This window comes from Balaenoptera musculus, chromosome 15 (genome assembly GCF_009873245.2).
Source record: "Balaenoptera musculus isolate JJ_BM4_2016_0621 chromosome 15, mBalMus1.pri.v3, whole genome shotgun sequence".
In the NCBI taxonomy this organism is placed as follows: domain Eukaryota; kingdom Metazoa; phylum Chordata; class Mammalia; order Artiodactyla; family Balaenopteridae; genus Balaenoptera; species Balaenoptera musculus.
Window position 1 is genome coordinate 21,785,398 of NC_045799.1, and position 18,313 is coordinate 21,803,710.

Below are 18,313 nucleotides of genomic sequence, written 5' to 3' on the forward strand. Positions count from 1 at the left end.
GATCTGGAAGGCATGGGCTGGGCAGAGGGTTCAGTTATGGGGTGCTGCTTGATAAGCTGGTAGCTCACCCCTACTTGCTTTATAATTTATTTATTCACAGAGCAGTGTAAACATATTTTATGCTCTCTTCTGTATGTGTAGTTATCTCAAAATCTGAGAATAATTCAAGTGCCTGGTAATTGGATTGGCGCTGGACAAAGGCTGCTTTCCCTTTGACTTCTTGTGCCCCCCCTCCAGTGCTTTTTCTGTGCTTGGGGGGCAGAAAGCAGGAGCGAGAAGACGCTGAGTGAGGTGTGGGCTGGCCAAGCCCTTCCCACCTGCCCTTCTCCGGTGGCACTGCTCCCGGATACAAATGCCCCAGAAAGACACTGCCCAGAGGCTATTTTAAACCGCTTTATTCAGGTTGCCTGGTAGTCACGGACTGGATCATGTGTACAGGGTAACCCACCCACCCCTAGGCAAAGCCTCTCCCACATCCCCCGACTCCATCGTTGAGGTGCGGCCAGAGGTTTGAGCCAGTTCTGAAGGGGTGTTGGGCCCAATAGAAATATTTACAAATCACCAGGGGGTGGGTGCCCCCCTGATCAGGAATTGTGAGGGGATTGGTATTGGGGGGCCCTCGGCTCCCAACAGCCCCAGGCCCTTGGGTGGGTTCGGCATGGGTCCTGGGAGGCGGCTGGGACATTAGGAGCTGGCAGAGGGGGGCTCCTGGAGAGCCTCGAAGCCCCTCGAAGGGGTCCTGCTGGTGCAGAACTCTGCATGGGGCCATGGGGTCAGAGAGGAAAGGCCCTCCTTCCGACTTGCCATGTGAAGGGGCAGATTCCTGCCCCGGGGCGGGCAGAGAGCTGTTTCTTAGTATAAGGAGGCTGAACATGAAGGACCCACCTGGAGGCAGTGGGGTCTCCCTCTCTTCCCAGGGCCCCTGTGAGCCACCCTGCCAACCGGTCACAGGTCTCCTGGGGGCTCTGCTCCCAGTTCTTTGCCGGAGGAGAGGCCCCAGTTCTGCTCAGAAGATTCAAGTCCAAATTTGGGGAGGGGTCACTGTCCACACCTCCAGGTCCAAGCAGGGGATGGTCGGAAGGAGGGGGAGTGAGGCTGGGAGGCCCCGGCTTGGGACGGGATGGGGGACAAGCAAGCAAAGCGAAACACTGGACTCTACTGAAGCTGGTGACAGAAGGCGGCAGCCCGGCCCCGGCCTGGTGCCCCACCCCAGCGTTCCGGGGCGCTTGTCCCCTCGGTGCCCCGGGCCACCAGGTCACGGGGAGGGTCTGAAGGGGAAGGGTTGGGCGGGCCTTACATGCTGAGCCAAGGGGTGGTGGGAGGACGGCCGACGTGGGGGTCATGGGCGGTCTCGGGATGGGGAGGCAGCTGGACCCGGACAGTCCCGTCCCCAGCGGTCCAGCGGCTCCTCATGCACTCGGTACAGACGTAGGGGCGCAGGGCGGGCCGGCGGCGGGCTGGGCATCAGTCTAGAGGCTGCAGGCCTCCTCATCCACCGAGCGCTTCCGCAGCTCCTTGCCGGGCTTGGGGGGCGGCGGGGCGGGCGCTGCGGGCGGGGCCTCGGGCAGGTGCAGGACGGAGTTTTCTCCCGGCTGCACCCGCAGGTAGGCCTTGACCTTGTGGTGCCGGGCCTTGCCGTCGCTGAAGTCGATGACACGGCACTCGTAGGTGCCTTCGTCCGTGGGCTTCACCCGCGACAGGCGCAGCTTGTGGGAGATGTTGCTGCCCACCACCTTGACCACCTGGGGGCGACAGAGAGACGGTGACCTGGCCATGGGGGGCCCCAGAGACACTCCCACGAGGGCACGTGGAGTTCAACAGCAAAAGAGTAGAAGCAACTTCAATGGGCATCAACAGATCAGATAAATAGGCAGTAGTCAGTTCATTCAGTGGACTATTGCACAGCAGTTAAAAAGAATGAGCTAGAACTAGGCGTGTTTAGAGCTCAGGGACATGCAGGAAGTGAAAAGATCTCATTGCAAAACTCCTACGTACAGTGTGATGCCATTTCTGGAAAGAAACACGGGAAAATACTCTACACTGGTTTTGGTGACTTGTGTGTGTGCAAGTTTGAAAACAGATGGGAGGGAACACAGTGGCCTCACAGCCATGGTTGTCTCTGGAGTGGAGCCCAGGGAAGGGCCGAGGACCTGGGGTAGACTGCAAAGTGAATCCTTAGCTTTGCTTCTCAAACAAACAAACAAACAAATAAATGCTGATCACAAATATATCAGAATGCTAACAACTGTTCAGTTGGGGGGGAGCAAGAGTGTGACATCTGTCTTTGTACTTTGGCTTTTTGCTCGTTTATTTATTTGATGTGGTTTTAAAATTTTTACTTAAAATTAAAATATAATTTATATAGAGTAAGGCACACACAGCTTAATGAAATTTTACTCGCATGTACACCGGTGTGACCACCATCCAGAGCAAGGCATGGGACGCTTACAACCCTCTGGAGCGCACCCTTGTGGCCGCTCCTTGTCAATACTCACCCCCGAGGGGTTACCCACTAGTCTGATCTCTATCACCATAGATTAGTTTTCCCTGTTCTTGAACTCCTCCGTGTGTGGCTTCTTTCACACAACATAATATCAGTGAGATCCCTTCATGTTGCACGGCTCAGTTTGTTCTTTTTTATTGCAGTGTAGTATTCCATCATATGGATATACCACAATCTGTTTATCCAGCCACCTGTTGATGGACATTTGGGTAGTTTTCAGATTACAGCTCTTACGAATAAATCTGCCACAAACATAAAGCTACTGTGGGTTTTTTTCAATTAAGAAAGAAAAGGCAGTTGGACAGTCATATAAGATAAATCATTGGGGAAGCTGGGTGAAGGGGACAGGGGACTCTGTGATCTCTTTTTGCAACTTTCTATGAGTCTGCAATTCAAAATAAAAAGCTGGAAAAAAAGAGAGGAGTTGGGCCTATAGAGTGGGGGGGTGGTAACGGGAGGGGGCTTCCATCCTTCCTTGTCCCCTTATTTCTTACAACCAAAAGGAGCCTTGCCCCACCTCCTGTAGCCCCTGCCCCATCTACACAGAACAGGGGAGAACAGTCCCCAACCGCCAGCCACGGACCCCCTGCCCAATGATCTCACCACCAGTTGGCATTGCAGGCTCGCCAGGGCCAGGATGGAGCTGAGTGGGATTCAGACCTGTGGCTCCAGTTCTGAGCCCATCTGGTCCCTCTCCCCTTGGGCGGGGGGTGGGGCAATGGGGACAGACAACCAGCCTGCCTATTCTTGCCACAGCCCACATTCTGGAGGAGGACACCCCTGCCGATCACCCTTGCAGTGAGGAGGCCAGGATGAGGAAGAGGACGGTCTCTGAGGGGGTGCATTCACTGTGCAGCGGGCACTCACACACATGACTTCTAATCACCCCACTAATCTGCTCTGGCTTCCCTGGCCCCTTCCTCTCAGATGCCAAGCTCCTTCTGGCCTCACAGCCTTCTGGTCTCTCTGCCTGGGTGCTGTCCCCTTGACTCCCATTCATTCTCAAACATCACCTCCTCCAAAAAGCCTTCGATCACATCTCCCTGTCTATTTCTTTCCTAACAGCCATCACAATTTGAGAACCATTTTGTTTACTTGATTTTTGTTTCTCTCTCTGGCTAAACTATAAACTCCATGAGGGCAGGGATGATACCCATTTTGTTCATCTTAGTGACCATCGCAGAGCCTGGTACCCTGCAAATAATAACGATAAAAACATTTGTTAAATCAATGGCCTCACTCTAGCTCCTTCTTTCTCCAAATGAAGTGGTACCCAGATACTACGCTTTTTGATTTCAGGTCATGTATATATGATCCTACCCACTTTACAGATGGCGAAGCTACGGCTCTGAAAGAAGCGACTTTCCCATGGGCACTGAGTCAGTGAACGGCAGAGCGGGGAACTGACCCCAGGCCTGAGTCCATGCACTCAAACCCTCCAAAGGCGTGACAAGAGGCCCACAGAGGGCCACGCGGAGCTGGCAGGGCCAAGGGCGGTTTCCCAGGCTCCAGAAGGGAAGAGAGCGGTGGGCAGCCATAAGGAGCCTGGCCCGTCCTCCCTTATTCTGAGCCTTCCTGGCTGGTCATCATCCCCGCACGAAGCAGGAAAGCATGGGCTTATGGCACAGCAGGAGGCAGGAGGTGGGACGGAGGCAGAACTTCCCACCTTCCCACCACAGCAAGCAGCGGGAGACTCTTCCAGCTGCCCCCCTGGGCAGAGGACCCCTCCTCTCCCAGCTGGAGGCCATCAGCCCTGCTGATTCCATCGCCTCTGGCCAAGGGCACGGAGAGGTCCTGCGGCCCCGCCAAGCTCTCAGGAGAGTTAGGAGATGCTGCTGCAAGTGCGCAGCGGGGAGCGAATTACTCAACATCTGTTTCCCTCACGGATATTAATTATCCTTCATTTGTCAAACCTACAAGGCGCTAATGGAGTAATAATGTGAAGGCTGGGAGCAGCGCTAGGGAGGGAGCACCGAGCCCAGCCCACCCCTCCGCCCAGCTCCGGCCCAGAGACCAAGGCCTGGGCACCAGCTCCCTCCTGCCCTGTCGCCCCTCTGTGCGGCCGCCCCCCTCAGGGAGGAGGAGGGAGACAGGGAGCACGGCAGACGGTGCTGGGAGGCTGATTCTGACCCTGACAAGTCAACAGCACACTGGCCTTGGTTTTCTTGGGCTAGATTCATCCATCCATCCATCCAGCTGACGATTAGCGAGCGCCCACTCCGAGCTGGGCGATGGGGATACAGCTGTGAATCAGCCAGGCCCCAGCAACATCCACACGCGGGCTCCAGGTCTAACGGAAAACCCAGACCTCACACCCGTAACCAAGCACCCCGGGGAGCTGGTTTCCAACAGGACGAAGGGAGGGGACACACATCAGAGGCTGCTCCCTCCCAACCCCAGGGGTCTGCGCCTTTAAGAACCATCCGGAGAAGGCAAATAAGAAAAACAGTCACAACAGTAACGGTATTGCTGGTAGCTAGTGTTTATGGAGCGCTTGATCCCTGTGAAATGATGTGCTAAATAGTCTACACCTTATTTAAACCTCATAATAACCCCGTGATGTAGGCACTGCTGGGATACCCACTGTATGGGTCAGAAAACGGAGGCTCGGAGAGGGGAAGTGATTTGCCCAAGGCCACCCAGCTGGTGACAGAGACCAGGCCTTAACCACATCTCTGGGGAGCCTCCCGGAACCAGTAAACCACAGGTCTTTCTACCCTCTCCCCCGTCATTCCATAGGCCCCCAGCCCTCCATGCCTTGGGGGAGCCCAGGCCTTCCTCAGAAGCACCTCCTGTGGGAGGGGGCCCATCATCCTACCCAGGCTTCTTGTGGGTGGTGGAGCAGCCTGTTGGATTTCAACATTCACAGACTGGGCAGAAAAATCCTATGGCCCCGGCCTCCAACACAGCCGGAGAGGTTATGACGGGAAGAGACCCCCAGGCGGCAGCTGGCTGTAAATCATAATCACCTCAGCACAGGCATCGACAGGCCTTAGCAGTGCAATTAAGTACCTAATTATGCTGAAAGAGACAAGGCCAGTCCACACCAGCACCAAGCTCAGCCTCCTCCCTGCTTGTCCACGGCCCAGGCCTTTCTGGACACGGCAGGAGCCCACAGACCATCAGGTGGGCAGGCTGGGATCTTTCTCCCGAGCCGAACCAGGAAGACTGGGTGATGCTAATTTGCGTCCATGGTGCCAGACCTTTCCTCCACGTGGCCTCAGCCTAAGAGTGACGTGGTGGCCCTGGGAAGGTGCTGGGTGGGGAAGAGGGGTCAGAGGGTCCCTGCCCCAGGCCAGGGCTCGCTCTGAGCTCCGCCACTCCCGTGCCTCCATCAGTAGCACCCAGCCACCTCACCAGCCCCTTGGCATGTCCAGAACCCAACCCAGAGTCTCCCCAAATCTGGGCCCCAGAAGGCTTCACCCATTCCAGCTAGACCTTCCCAAGTCATCATCCCCACTGCTCCTTTCACACTCTGGCACAATCCATCTCTGAATCCCACTGATCTTCCCTCTAAACATCACTGGGCCCCCTTCCCTTCTCTCCAGAATCCAGATCCCCAGGCACTGGCCAGGACAACACCACAGCCTCCTCCAGCGTCTCCCCAAAGCCACTCTGGCTCCTTCCAATCCGTCCTCCCGTGACAGCCAGACAGATCTTCCCAAAACGCCCCCAACTTAGAACACTTCCTTTGATGGCTCCCAGCAGTGGCTGCTGGGGGGACCTTTGGGGTCTCATCCCCACCTTCCCCTCAGCCACAACAGCCTCCTGCAGTTCCTCCAACACACACACCCAGAGAAGTTCCCCCTACTCCTAGTCAACCTCTCTACACTTCAGTGCTCACTTCACCTCATTCTACCTCCTCCAGGAAGCCCTCCAGACCCACCAAACTAGGTCAGGTCCTCTGTTACTGGCTGCGTTCCTTCTCATTTTGATGGTCACAGTTGTAATTTTACTTTTTATCATGAGGGATTATTGGATTAACATCCATCCCCCACACTGACTGGGAGTACCGTGAGAGCAGGGACTGGGAGTGTGTGACCATGGCCTTCACAGAGTAATCTTTGCAGTCCCAGCCAAAGGCCGGCTGCTCTATGGATGTCTCAAGGGATTTCCAAGATGGATGGAGTGATTTTTGACTCCACATGAATCTTGCCTCCCTTTCAGACTTCAGAGTTCCATGCCCTTTGTATATTGTGGATCACGGCAGGAATTTCAAGAAAATATAGAAACGTCTACTGCAGAAAATAAAGTCATAATACACCATGACCCGCCGCTTGGCCTGTTAATCCTTAGTGAAGGATGCAGACCTCGTGTGCTGCTCCGGTGGTCCCAGTCCCCATCCCCCACACCAGAAAAGATGCGGTATCCATATGTGTATCATACCTGTGGGGCAGCCAAGCGGGGTAAACAGGGGTTTGACCTATAGGGCCACTTGGTTGATCTGACCAATGAAGCTGCCTTTTAACCATTTATGGAGATTTGGGGACAGGGGGCTGCAGTATGCTTCCTGAGGCCACTTTGGATGTACCTAGCTTTTAGGGCTTAGCTGGAGAGGAGGCTTAGGATAAGTGGGCTGGAGCACGAGGCCACACGTATATGGGGACCCAGGCTGCCCACGGCAATTTTGGACTGAAACAGGTTACATGAACTGAATCTACAGCACAAACAACTTTGGTTAGGCCGAAGGAGGAACTAACAGTAATGAAGGCAGGTAAGCCCCCTGGAAAAGAAGGTGTGTGGAGAATTTCACCTTATTTTACAATTAGGAAGTCGGGGGCCATCTCAACTTGCAAAACTGGTTAAGGGGAAATTAACCTAAATTCCAAAAGACAGAACTTCAGTTAGGTCAAAAGAAAAGTTTCCAGAACTTGAAAATGGACATAGCAGAATTTACCTGAGCCACAGGAATAAGGCCCTGATGGTAGAATCCTCAGCATATACAAGCTCCCAAGGGAGATATTTTTAAGGCCAGGGGGTCCTTTCCCAGGCCCCAAGTTAAATGAGATAATTCATGTAAAGTACTCATCATGGTTCCCGACATATGGCGGGCACTCAATAAATGTTAGCTGCTTTATTATTACTATTATGATTATCATCATCATCATCACAGATGCCTGTCCTCCCATATAAATGATCTCCCAATGCGATTCTGAGCTCTTTTCATTCCCTCCCATTTCCTGTAGAGAAGCTGGGCCTCCTTTCCCTGCTCCACACATGCTAGGAACAGGAGTCACGTGATTCGAATACTCATATTAAGTTTCCACTCTAGTACCCACCGTCATTCACACGGCCAAATCCAGAGGACTTTACAGTTGCCGAAGTGTTTTCATATATTCATTAGACAGCAGCGAGGGGGGAAAGAGAGGCCCAGGGAGCTGGCAGAGCTGGACCAGGACTCAGGTCCTGTGACATTCAGGGCTGGCTCCACTGTGTCCACACTGTCCCACCCCCGCACTCAGCACTGCCATATCTCAACCTTCCCAGGGCCACCATGGCGGCCCCAACGGGTTACAGAGCCCATCATGGAGCCCTGCCGCCACCAAACTCCCAGAAACTCACTGTACTTCCTCCTCCGAACCTGAGGCCCCCCAGGTGCCGACGCTACCAGCGGGGAGACTGAGCCGTTTGGCTTTCACAGTTTTTCAAAAATCAAATTAGGTCCCAACAGTTAAAAATTGGGAGATTATTCCATGGAACTCGGGATTTTTAGGTGACATGGGACTATGGGGCCGGAATTCCTGCCTGGCTCATCTAGCTCCTACAGATACAGGGCCTGTGGTCCCCAGGTCCCATAGTTTCACACAAGCCCCTTCACAGCTGCACGTCCCCTGTACACATCCATGCACAGGCATGATGCACATCGTGTTGGCACGTCCGTTTATCAAAATCTGTGTCTGGCTTTACACTGCCATTGGCCTGGGGGTGTGCGGGTATGTGTGACAGTCACTTGATAAATATTTATTGAGCGCTAACTACCTGCCAGGCACTGTGCCAGGCTTTGGAAATGTAACAGTCAATCAGGCAAGCACAGTCCCAGCCCCACTGTCTCCGGGGAAGACAGGCCTGAAACAAATGCTCACAGGCATGGATAAGTGCAGACAGAAATGCAGCCAGCAGGGAGAAGGAAGGGGTGCCGGCTGAGTTCCAGGGTCCAGGGAGGCTTGCTGAGCTGAGCTCTGAAGGAAGAGAGAGGAACAGTTTTCTAGGCAGAGGGACTGGCCTGTGCAAAGGCCCAGAGGTGGAAGGAATGGGAGGCTGGAAGGCAGCGGGTGGAAGGGGGCGGTGTGAGCCGGGTCAAGCAAGACAGAGATAGCCCAGAGGGTGAGCAGAGCAAGTTGCACAGAACCTCGAAGCCCGCAGAGAAAAGTCTGAGCCTTCTCCTAAGCTGCGGGAAACCGGGGTGTGCCTCTGCTTACAGGTTTCCACTAACTGCGCGTCTGTGTATTTAAGAACGGTCACGTGCAAGACGCTGTCTGCACAAGGAACTGGGTCTGTGCTTGTCTGTGAGTTTCCTAACCAGAGCCCCAGAGCCCCAGCTGGTGCAAGAATCGCCGGGGCTAGGATGGGGTGGGGGGGATTGCACAATCATGCTGAGCACATTTATTTTATTTAACCAGTTAGCACCTTCACATTCCCCTCACGTGGGGCCCAACAGCCTTGAATTCTAATCCTCTAAGTCAATTAGATTATTCTCTCCTTTGCCTGAGACGCTCCTTAAACCCCAAACAAAATCATCGGCGAGAGAGTTGCCATGAACGGGGTATATTAATACACACACAGATTTCTACCTTCCTGGGCTTAACTGATGGGTGTTTGGGCAAGAAATGGGGTATTACGTATGGGTGTGCTCTTGGCAGAGGGTGAGGGTTAGGGTGAGGGGCTAGGGATTTAGAGAGGGTGGACCAGCAGCCGCCCTGAGCTGGAAATGGCTCAAATTTCCAGATCGCAACTCAGAAAGGCCCCGGGGCAGACTGCACAAATGATGCTTTGAAGGCCCTTGTCTGTCATCTGCCTACCTCCTGCTTGAGCTTCTGTGGGAGCCTCCCTCCTGGCCTCCCTGCCTCCGTTCTGCCACCTCCAGTGCCTGGCACAGCACCTCATGCCTCCCAATGCCCACTCTTTACACTGTGACTTCTGCTCAGGGAGCTCCTCTGCATCTAACTGGCCTTGGGGTCCCGAGCTCCCCCACAGGTCCTTGAAGGGCTTCAGAAGGAGCAGCACAAAAGAGTGATTTTGGAGGTCACTCCCACACATGCACATTCATACCCTGGTGGGCACCTGCATCTTCTAAGTATGTGTCCAGTGGACTTCTAACCTCCTGCCAGGCTGACCGCATGCCCTGTGCACAAACCCAATCTGGTCCCATGGCCACACGTGTCACCAGGCCGGTCCCCTCTACACAGTCTCTTTTCTCGATCCTGCCTGCCTCTTCCAGGCCCTGCTTTGGGTGCCCTCCTCTACAAAAACTGTCAATCCCTGAGTCCCCTGGGTGCCCCACCTCACTGGGCTCCAGCATAGCCTGGAGACAAAAAGCTGGAGGCAGCTCAGCCAAGTCACGACCTCCAGCAAGGCTTTGACCCCTCTAAGCCTCAGTTGCCCCACCTGTAAAATGGGTGAAAGCTTGCCCTTCCCCATAGAGATGGAGCAACGATAAAATGAGTCAATGCATTAGAAGGCCCGGCCAGTCTTGAAATCCTTCAGCTGTAGTTCCCCTGTCCCGCCTCACGTCCGGAGCCAGATGACCCAAGTGACCATGAGATGCCATAGCAGTCATTCGTGATGGGCCAAAAAAAGCTGGCTCAGTCTCATTATACCCTGTTGGTTCCCCAAATAAAAAATGCTGCTGAGACAGACATGAAGCATCAGGGATGCACACAGCCTTGGCCCCGAGAGGAGAGAATGCGTCTTCTCTCCTCGTCATTTGTTTGTGCCTGTCATTCAATGAACTTGAAAAATCTCTGGCTTTTAAAAAACAGAGACAGGCCAATTTTTCCCCCTTCTTTTTTCCTTCTCCTCCATCTTCTTGCCCTAGCTCCCTGCTGAACTGGATTTTTTTTTTTTTTTTTAAATTACAGCTGTGTCCTCCATTAGAGCCCTTGTGAGAAGTCATTACCAAAACTCACACTTATTTTGGTTGCGTCCTTCCCTGCGTCTTCCTGCTGAGATGCTTTTAGCTGTTGGGAGCGGGAGGGTGGAGAAAACAGAGACAATGTGTTAGGATCACGGGGTGGGGATACAAGCAATGGCTAAGATGCTCGTGACCGCAAGTGATGCTCTGGGGACTACGGGTCTAGAGGTTGGGGTCCTTCAGCTCTGTGTCCACTCAGGGGATGGAGGTGAGTCAGAGCAAAGGAAGATAAAGGAGGTGCCTATAAAACTGTGCATGTGCTACGCATTCTGATATGTAAGGTATTTGGAGATATACAGGGAGGGTACGTGTGAACAGGCAAAAATGTGATTCGGGCTTGGTGTGTCTGTAGGAGTGTCTGTCTGTACACTTGCATCTCTCTATCTGTGAATGTGTTGTGTTTTCAGGAGTGTTTGCAGCAGATGCTGTCGGAGCCCTGCCCACATACCATCTCCCTGCAAGCTGACCCCAGAGGCGTCCAACTGCAAAGCCTGCAACTCTTTGCCTAAGGGCTTTCTCTGACCACTGGAGTCCTTTGAGCCTGTGTGCTGGGGGGTTGACACCTCCAGGAGCTAGATGAGTTTAATATATATGTGTGAATATGTTAGAGGCCATTTCATGAAACATGCAAGAATGTGTGAGCATGCCCGTGTGTGCATATGAAGGTGTGTCATGTAAGTGTTCATAAGTGAACAGGTGGGCAGATACATATGTGTTTGCATAATATTTACATGTACACAACCGTAAGAATGAGAGTGTCTTAGTTTGTTCCCCCAGAAGCAGACCCTGAGACAAAGATTCAAGTGCAAGTGGTTTATTTAGTAGGTGATCCCAGGAAACATCAGGAGAGGAATGAGTGAGTGAGACAAAAGAGGGAAGGAAGTCAATAATGGGTATGTCATCAAGCCAGTTACCACCCTGGGCAACTGAAACTTACTCCCACTGGGCACCTGGGGGAAAGGGAGTAGGATGCCTTTCAGTTATCCCAACTGAGGAGCAAGGGAGCTGGGGTATTTACCCTCCAACTCCCGTCAGTCATTGACGGAGCGCTCCTCCAGCCTGCCTTGCTGGCCAGCAGGCTCTGTTGTCCAGAGAAGACCCTCAGGAAGTGTTGCAGGGCTTGGCAGCGGGGCTGGTGGCAGGGGATGGTGCTTACCCGGCACGTGGGCGGGGACACCAATAGCGTCTGCACCCCGCCATCCCCTCCCCCCCTCCCCCTACCCCGCCGCAGGCGGGCACAGTGTGTGCGTGGGAGCGTGTACGAGTGCAGAGGTGAATGTGTGTGCCGTGACTGGGCTGCCTCGTGTGCCTGCACGTATGTGGAAAGGCATGCATGTACACGTGTGTGTGACAGCTTCTGTCCCTCTGGCCTGCTTCCCCACCTGTACACGAAGGGAGGGGCTCTACTCCTTGGAAGCCCTTCTTAGTGGGCCCATCCCAAGTGCTCAGCCTGGCTCCGCCCCCTGCCCCTCCCCGCAAGCAGGCCTCCGTTCCGGGGAAAAAGGGAAGGAGACAGCGGGGGCTTCAGAGGACGAACAGAGCTGGGGCCACGCCCCTCCGAGGAGGTGAGGGGCAGAGACCAGGGCTCGCCCAGCCGCACTCGGAAGTCTCCCCAGGGGCGGTACCTGGTTCGAGGCCCATCCCTGCTTGTCCGTCCAGTCTCTGTGGCTCCGCACGTACCACCACTGGATCTCCAGCGAGTAGGAGGGGGAGCCGCTGCCGCGGAAGGAGCAGGCCATCTCCACGTCCTCGCCCGTCCGCGCCGTCATGTCGTGGGGCGTCTCTGTGAACAGGGCTGTGCGGAGAAACCGGGGGAGGGGGGGCCGGGGCTCAGGAAACAGCGGGGCCGGCGGCCCGGGGCCGGTGCGGGGGCTGGAGCGGAGAGAGAGGGAGCGGCCGGGCCTGCGGGCGGGGGTGGCCTGGCTGCAGGTGCGGCACCTGGACGAGCTCCGCGAGGCTGCGCAGAGGCCTGTGCGGCGGCAGCTGGCCAGACCTGGGGATGACGGAGTAGGCCCGGGGCCCCGAAGGCCCCACACAGCTGGGCCTTGATCGCGGAGCCCGCGGGCACCAGATTCTCGAGAAGGGAGCGATGGATCTGAGGAGGCCTTGGTTGGAAGGTGTGAGCAAGGAGGCCAGGGAGGAAGCTGCCGTTTTCATCAGTTCTTCCCCGATTTCTCCAGTTGCCCCCATCCTGGGTTATTCCCCACCCCAGGGCACAGCGTTCAGCACCGTCTTTGCAAAACCAAATCGGACCTACCCACCGGCCCCCTCGGAATCCTTCGTCGGGTCCCCTCTGCACCAGGTTGGGGGGCAAGCCCTGCCCACCTCTCCCTGGTCTCCATTCTGTCCTGTAAACATGCCTCACTTTCTCACCTCACTTTTGCCCTCGCAGTTCCCAACGCCTGGAATGTTCTTCCCTTGGTCCCTCTTCGTCCAGCAAGTCACTCAAAGCTCAGCTGAAACTTGGTCCCCTCAGAGAGGCCCTCCCTGGCCGCCTGGGTAGGTTCCTCTCAACCGCCCACCTCCCACCTGCCCACCTCCCACCTGCCCGGGGAATGGCCACGGTCTTGCATCGGTTCACTGTCTGCACTGCCTGTGCAAGCTGCATGAGAACAGGGGCCAGCTCTCCTGTGGCTACACATCTCCCGGCACCTCGCAGGTGCCCCAAACGGGTGATACATCCTCCATCCTCTCAAGAGCCCCAGGAGGCGGTGGGAGACACATGTGCCTCCCATCCCTCCAGCAGGGTCCAGCTCGCCCACCAAATCCCAGAGCAGGCGGTTCCTGGGACCCAGCAGGAGCCCCACCCACTGCCATGCCCACCACGCTGGCAGGTAAACAGAAAACAAATCCCCATTCAGTGCAGCCCAGCACCGTTCCCCACCATATGTTCTGACTCTCGTCTCTCCAAATAAATACTGTCCTGAGATGTAATTAGAATCCTTTCCTCTTCTCAGGAGAGATTTTCTCGCCCTGGAAAGACGCCTGGCAACAGGCAGGTCACCCAGGGAATGCTGCATCCATCAGTGCCCCCATCCCGTGCCCACCTTGCTGCTGCAGCCCGCCAGACACCCCCCACCCAGCGGGCAGACAAGCCCACCTTGCAGCCCCGGTGGTCCCTCAAGGCACCGCTCAGCTCAGGGCAGGAGGAGGACAGAGTCTGACTGGGGGCGGGGGTCCTGCTCTGGGGCCACCTCCCTCCACCCCCTCCCCATGATCCCGAGGGTTTTGGGAGGATCGGGATTGATAAGTTGCTTTTTCTGCTCTGCACACAGGGTTTCCAAGTGGAGCCTGACTCCAGCAACGAGTCTCTGGGCTAAGAGAAAGTCTGTGACATCCCTGACCTCCACGGTCATGGGTTCGGGCTGCCCACATCCTCTGAGGTTCGGGAGGGACCTTGTTATGCTGTTGCATAACAAAGCCCGTTTGATGAGAATGGGTGTTGTTGGAGTTACTGAACACAAGCCAGGCGTGGTGTGCGGTCAGCTGAGAGCTGGGCCTGTCCTTATTCCCAATGGGCAGCAGGCTCCTGGAGGAAGGTACCCGCCCACCCGCCTCTGCCTTCCAGGTGCCCAGGCCCCAAACTGTAGAGTTGCCCTTGCCTCCCTCGTTCTTCCTCTTACACCCCCTTTCGGTCTCTGGGGAATCCCATGGGTTCTGCCTCCAGAACATCTCCTGAATCTGGTCCCTTCTGCCCACTTCAACTGCCCCACGCTGGGCCAGCCGTCACCACCTCTCACCCGTAACAGTGGGGGAGCCTCCTCACTGACCTCCCTGCCCCCTCCCTGACAATTTATTTTCAACACAGCAGCCAGAGGTAATTTGACAAAACACAAATCAATCCCTGTCTCTTCTGTCCTCAAGCTACTTTTCCACTTGCTCATTCCATTCCTGACACGATGGCCTCCTTGCTGCCTCTCCAACATTCCAGCTGAGATCCTACCTCAGGGCCTTTGCACATGCTGTTCCCTCTGCCTAGAAGGCTCTTCCCCCAGATTCTCACATGGCTCCCTCCTTCCCCTGCTTCAGGACTCTGCTCAAATGTCACCTCCTCAGCAAGGCCTACCCTGACCACCTCACTTAAAACTGCGTCCCTGGGAATTCCCTGGCAGTCCAGTGGTTAGGACTCGGGCGTGTTCACTGCCAGGGCCGGGGTTCGATCCCTGGTCGGGGAAATAAGATCCCACAAGCCGCACGGCCAAAATAAACAAATAAATAAAAATTTTAAAAATGAAAAGAAAATTGCAAAATTAAATTTGTATTAAAAGAAAACAAACAAACAAAAAAAACTGCATCCCTTGCCTCAACCCAGTGCTTCAAATCCCTCTTCCCTTCCCACATACTAACAGTGCTGTCCACTAGAACTTTCTGTGACAAGGAAAATGTTCTATATCTGAGCTAATACAGTAGCCACCAGCCACATGTATCTATTGAGCACCTGAAATATGACCAGTGTGAATGAGGAACTGAATTTTAAGTTTTATTCCATTTAAATTCATTTAAACTTAAGTGTAAATGGCCACTTGTACGTAACGGCTACTGTATCGGACAGCACAGCTAATACACTTATTTTATTTATGTTTATGGTCTGCTTTCCCTTCCAGGAGGCAGGGGCGGTGCCTGTCTTGTCTACTGATATATCCCCAGCCTGGCACATAGTAGGTGCTCAATAAATACGTTTTGAATAAATGAATGCGCAGACCCGGCTGGTCAGTGGTGGAGCAGCGTCCACAGGCAGGAGGGCCCCCGTCCGAGAGTCCCAGGCCAGGCCCAGCCCTCCATGCCTGCTCTGATGCTGACTTGCCAACTCGAGCAGGACTGAAGGGGGTCGCCGAGGACCGAGCCACCGGGAGGGCTGGGAGGTGATCAGAGCGAGCCATTGGCCCCCGGTCCTGGGACAGCCGGATTCGGCTTTGATCCAGGCCCCTGCCCACCCAGCACCCTTTGCAAACAGGGGAAGGAGGAGAGTGGTGAGGCCCCCTAGTTGGATCCGAGGTAACCGGCGGTGTGACCCTGCTGACCAAGAGACAGTGGGAGGGACACAGCTGTGACCCTCGCCAGGTGCCACTGCCTGAGCCACGGGAATCAGAGAGTACCCACACTTTTCCCTCCTGCAAATGGAGAAAGGGGGTCCAGAGCTACCGGGGAGTGGGGGGTTTGCTCATCCCAGGATCACAGAGCTAGGAAGGGCAGAGCCAGCCCTGGAGCCTGGGCCTGCGTGACTCGGCCATGGCCCTTCTCCTCCCAGAGATGACTGAGTGGGGGAAGCACATCTGTCCGACAGGAGGATGGGAAATGGTACATCTGGGTCTCATGGGTGGAAGGAAGGGCAGAGACGGGCTGTCCTTGGGTGGGCTTTCCATGAGGGTGACCCGGGGAAGGGCCAGCCTCCATCCACCCTCACTCAGCCTCCCCCTGCCCACAAGCTCCCCCAGCTGACTGAAAACCCTGACCCTGGCCCACCAGCTCTTCTTACTGATGCAGAAAATGAGGTTCAGAGAGGGCAGTATCTGGCCTGGGGCTACTCAGCAGCCAGGGGTCAGCAAGGTCAGGCTTCAGGTCCGCTCACCCCCAACACACAGCCCCTATCCCCCAACCCGGGTCCCAGTAACTGTCCTCTAGAGGGCGCTGTCCAACAGACACCAAATGCAAGCCACGCAGGCAAGACACATACGGCATTTAAAATTTTCTATAGCCGTATTTTAAAAAGTAACAAGACAGTTTTTTAAACAGGTGAAATTAATTTTAATCATTTATTTTATTTAACCCAAGATATCAAAAATTATTTCAACAGGTATAAAATTATTCATGAGATATTTTACATTCTTTTTTGTGCTAAGTCTTGGATATCCAGCATGTATTTTACATGGTTACAACACATCTCAATTTAGACTAGCCACATTCCCACTGCTCAGTTGCCACCTACGGCGGGTGTCCTGGCAGGTGGTGACGCTGTGCCAGCCTCAGCTCCCCTCCCCCTCACATGTCCCCATTGCTCAGAGGAGGCGGCCCAGACCCAGCATAGGGCAGTAACCCTTCCAAGGCCATGCGGCAGAGCTTGGATTTGAATCCAGGACTGTCTGACTCCCAAGGCCATGCTATTCCCAGAGAATTCAAAGTCTTTTTGGTGGTAGGGCTCTTTCTTAAAAAGGAACAGTCCCAAATGGTCAACCCTGCCTTGGAAGGTCCTGGAGAAGACCCTTCCTCTGGGACGAGGTGGGCAGTCTGTTTTATTCTGAGTGTAAAGGCCTGGGTGGGTACAGAGGAGGCATTTCACCCAGGCTGAGGCAATCAAGGGAGGCTTTCCAGAGGGGGTGTTGCTCCCCCCATCCCCAGGTGGGCCAGATGTCCTGAGCTGGAGTGAGGAGGGGCACTGGCTGGGAGAATGGAGGGAGAACCCAGTTCCAAGAACTCCTGGGAGCCAGGAGAGTTGTCTGCAGGTGTAGCCACCAGCTCTTCCTCGCCACAGTGGGCTCTGATCCCCTCAGACCCTGCCTGGAGGCACTTGGTGGAATGGGTTGGGGGAGACGCCCTCAGGATCCCATTGACTCCAACCTCAGTGGTGATGGGGGCAATGCATCCTCAGGACAAGTGGGGAAACCGAGGCTCTAGATATTTGACGGCGTATCTGAGTCTTCCTGTTCCAGAGGCAGCAACATGAAAGTTTGCCTGGGCTCCACCCCAAGGAAGCCCCTTCCCCCCAGGGAGAAGCTGTGTGCAGATAACTGCCAGGAGCACAGGACTGAGCTGGGGAGGAGGGACTGAGCCTGTTTCTGCCAACAGACTTGCTGTGTGACCTTGGGAGAATTTCTCCCCCTCTCTGAGCCTCAGATTGCTCCGCTATACAATGGGGGTTGTATCTCATGGTCTGAGACCCCCACCAGCTCAGACAGCCTGAGGGAGAAAGTGATGTATGTCCTAAGAGCCATGGTTTGGGCATTGGAAGGGGAGGGGTCCCTCCTACTTGGGGGAGAAGGGGACTCTGGAGGGAGGAGGAGGTGGCCTGGCCCTTCAGCCAGGCCCCGAAGGAGGCGTGGATACTGACAAGCAGAGGAGGAAAAAAGGGATGGTGTGAACCAAGGAGGAAAGGAAGGAAACCCAGGGAGCTTTGTTGAAAAATGATAATAATAGGGACTTCCCTGGTGGTCCAGTGGTTAAGACTCAGCTTCCACTCAGAGGGCACGGGTTCGACCCCTGGTCGGGGAACTAAGATCCCACGTGCCGCGCGGCACAGCCACAAATCATCATCAACATCGTCCACCATTTATGGAGCACCTACTGCACGCCTAGCATGGTGCAGACATCGTCTCTAACAGTCTCTAACCCACTCACTCCCATTTGACAGGTGAGGAAACTGAGGCTCAGAAAGGTGACATCATTTGCCCAAGACACACACAGAGGTGGAATTTGAACCTGGGTCTGACCAGCAGGTATGACCAAGACCCAGGGGTCCATCAGCTCCCATCAGAATTTGTTCTGGGGCTTCCCTGGTGGCGCAGTGGTTGAGAATCTGCCTGCCAATGCAGGGGACACGGGTTCGAGCCCTGGTCTGGGAAGATCCCACATGCCGCGGAGCGACTAGGCCCGTGAGCCACAATTACTGAGCCTGCGCGCCTGGAGCCTGTGCTCCGCAACAAGAGAGGCAGCGATAATGAGAGGCCCGCACGCCGCGATGAAGA

The 18,313-nt window shown here is 55.0% G+C and overlaps 1 protein-coding gene across 1 annotated transcript in view; it reads right to left on the bottom strand.

The window, feature by feature from the left end:
* Positions 1-380: 380 nt before the first annotated feature.
* VSTM2L (V-set and transmembrane domain containing 2 like) overlaps positions 381-18,313 on the bottom strand; it is a 37,044-nt gene continuing 19,111 nt past the window's right edge. The window contains exons 2-4 of the mRNA XM_036826806.1: positions 12,260-12,429; positions 10,630-10,680; positions 381-1,742 (exon numbers count right to left, since the gene is read on the bottom strand). Of these exons, the coding sequence (XP_036682701.1) occupies positions 1,470-1,742; positions 10,630-10,680; positions 12,260-12,429 (494 nt within the window). The 3' untranslated portion in view covers positions 381-1,469. The remainder of the gene's footprint in view (positions 1,743-10,629; positions 10,681-12,259; positions 12,430-18,313) is intronic.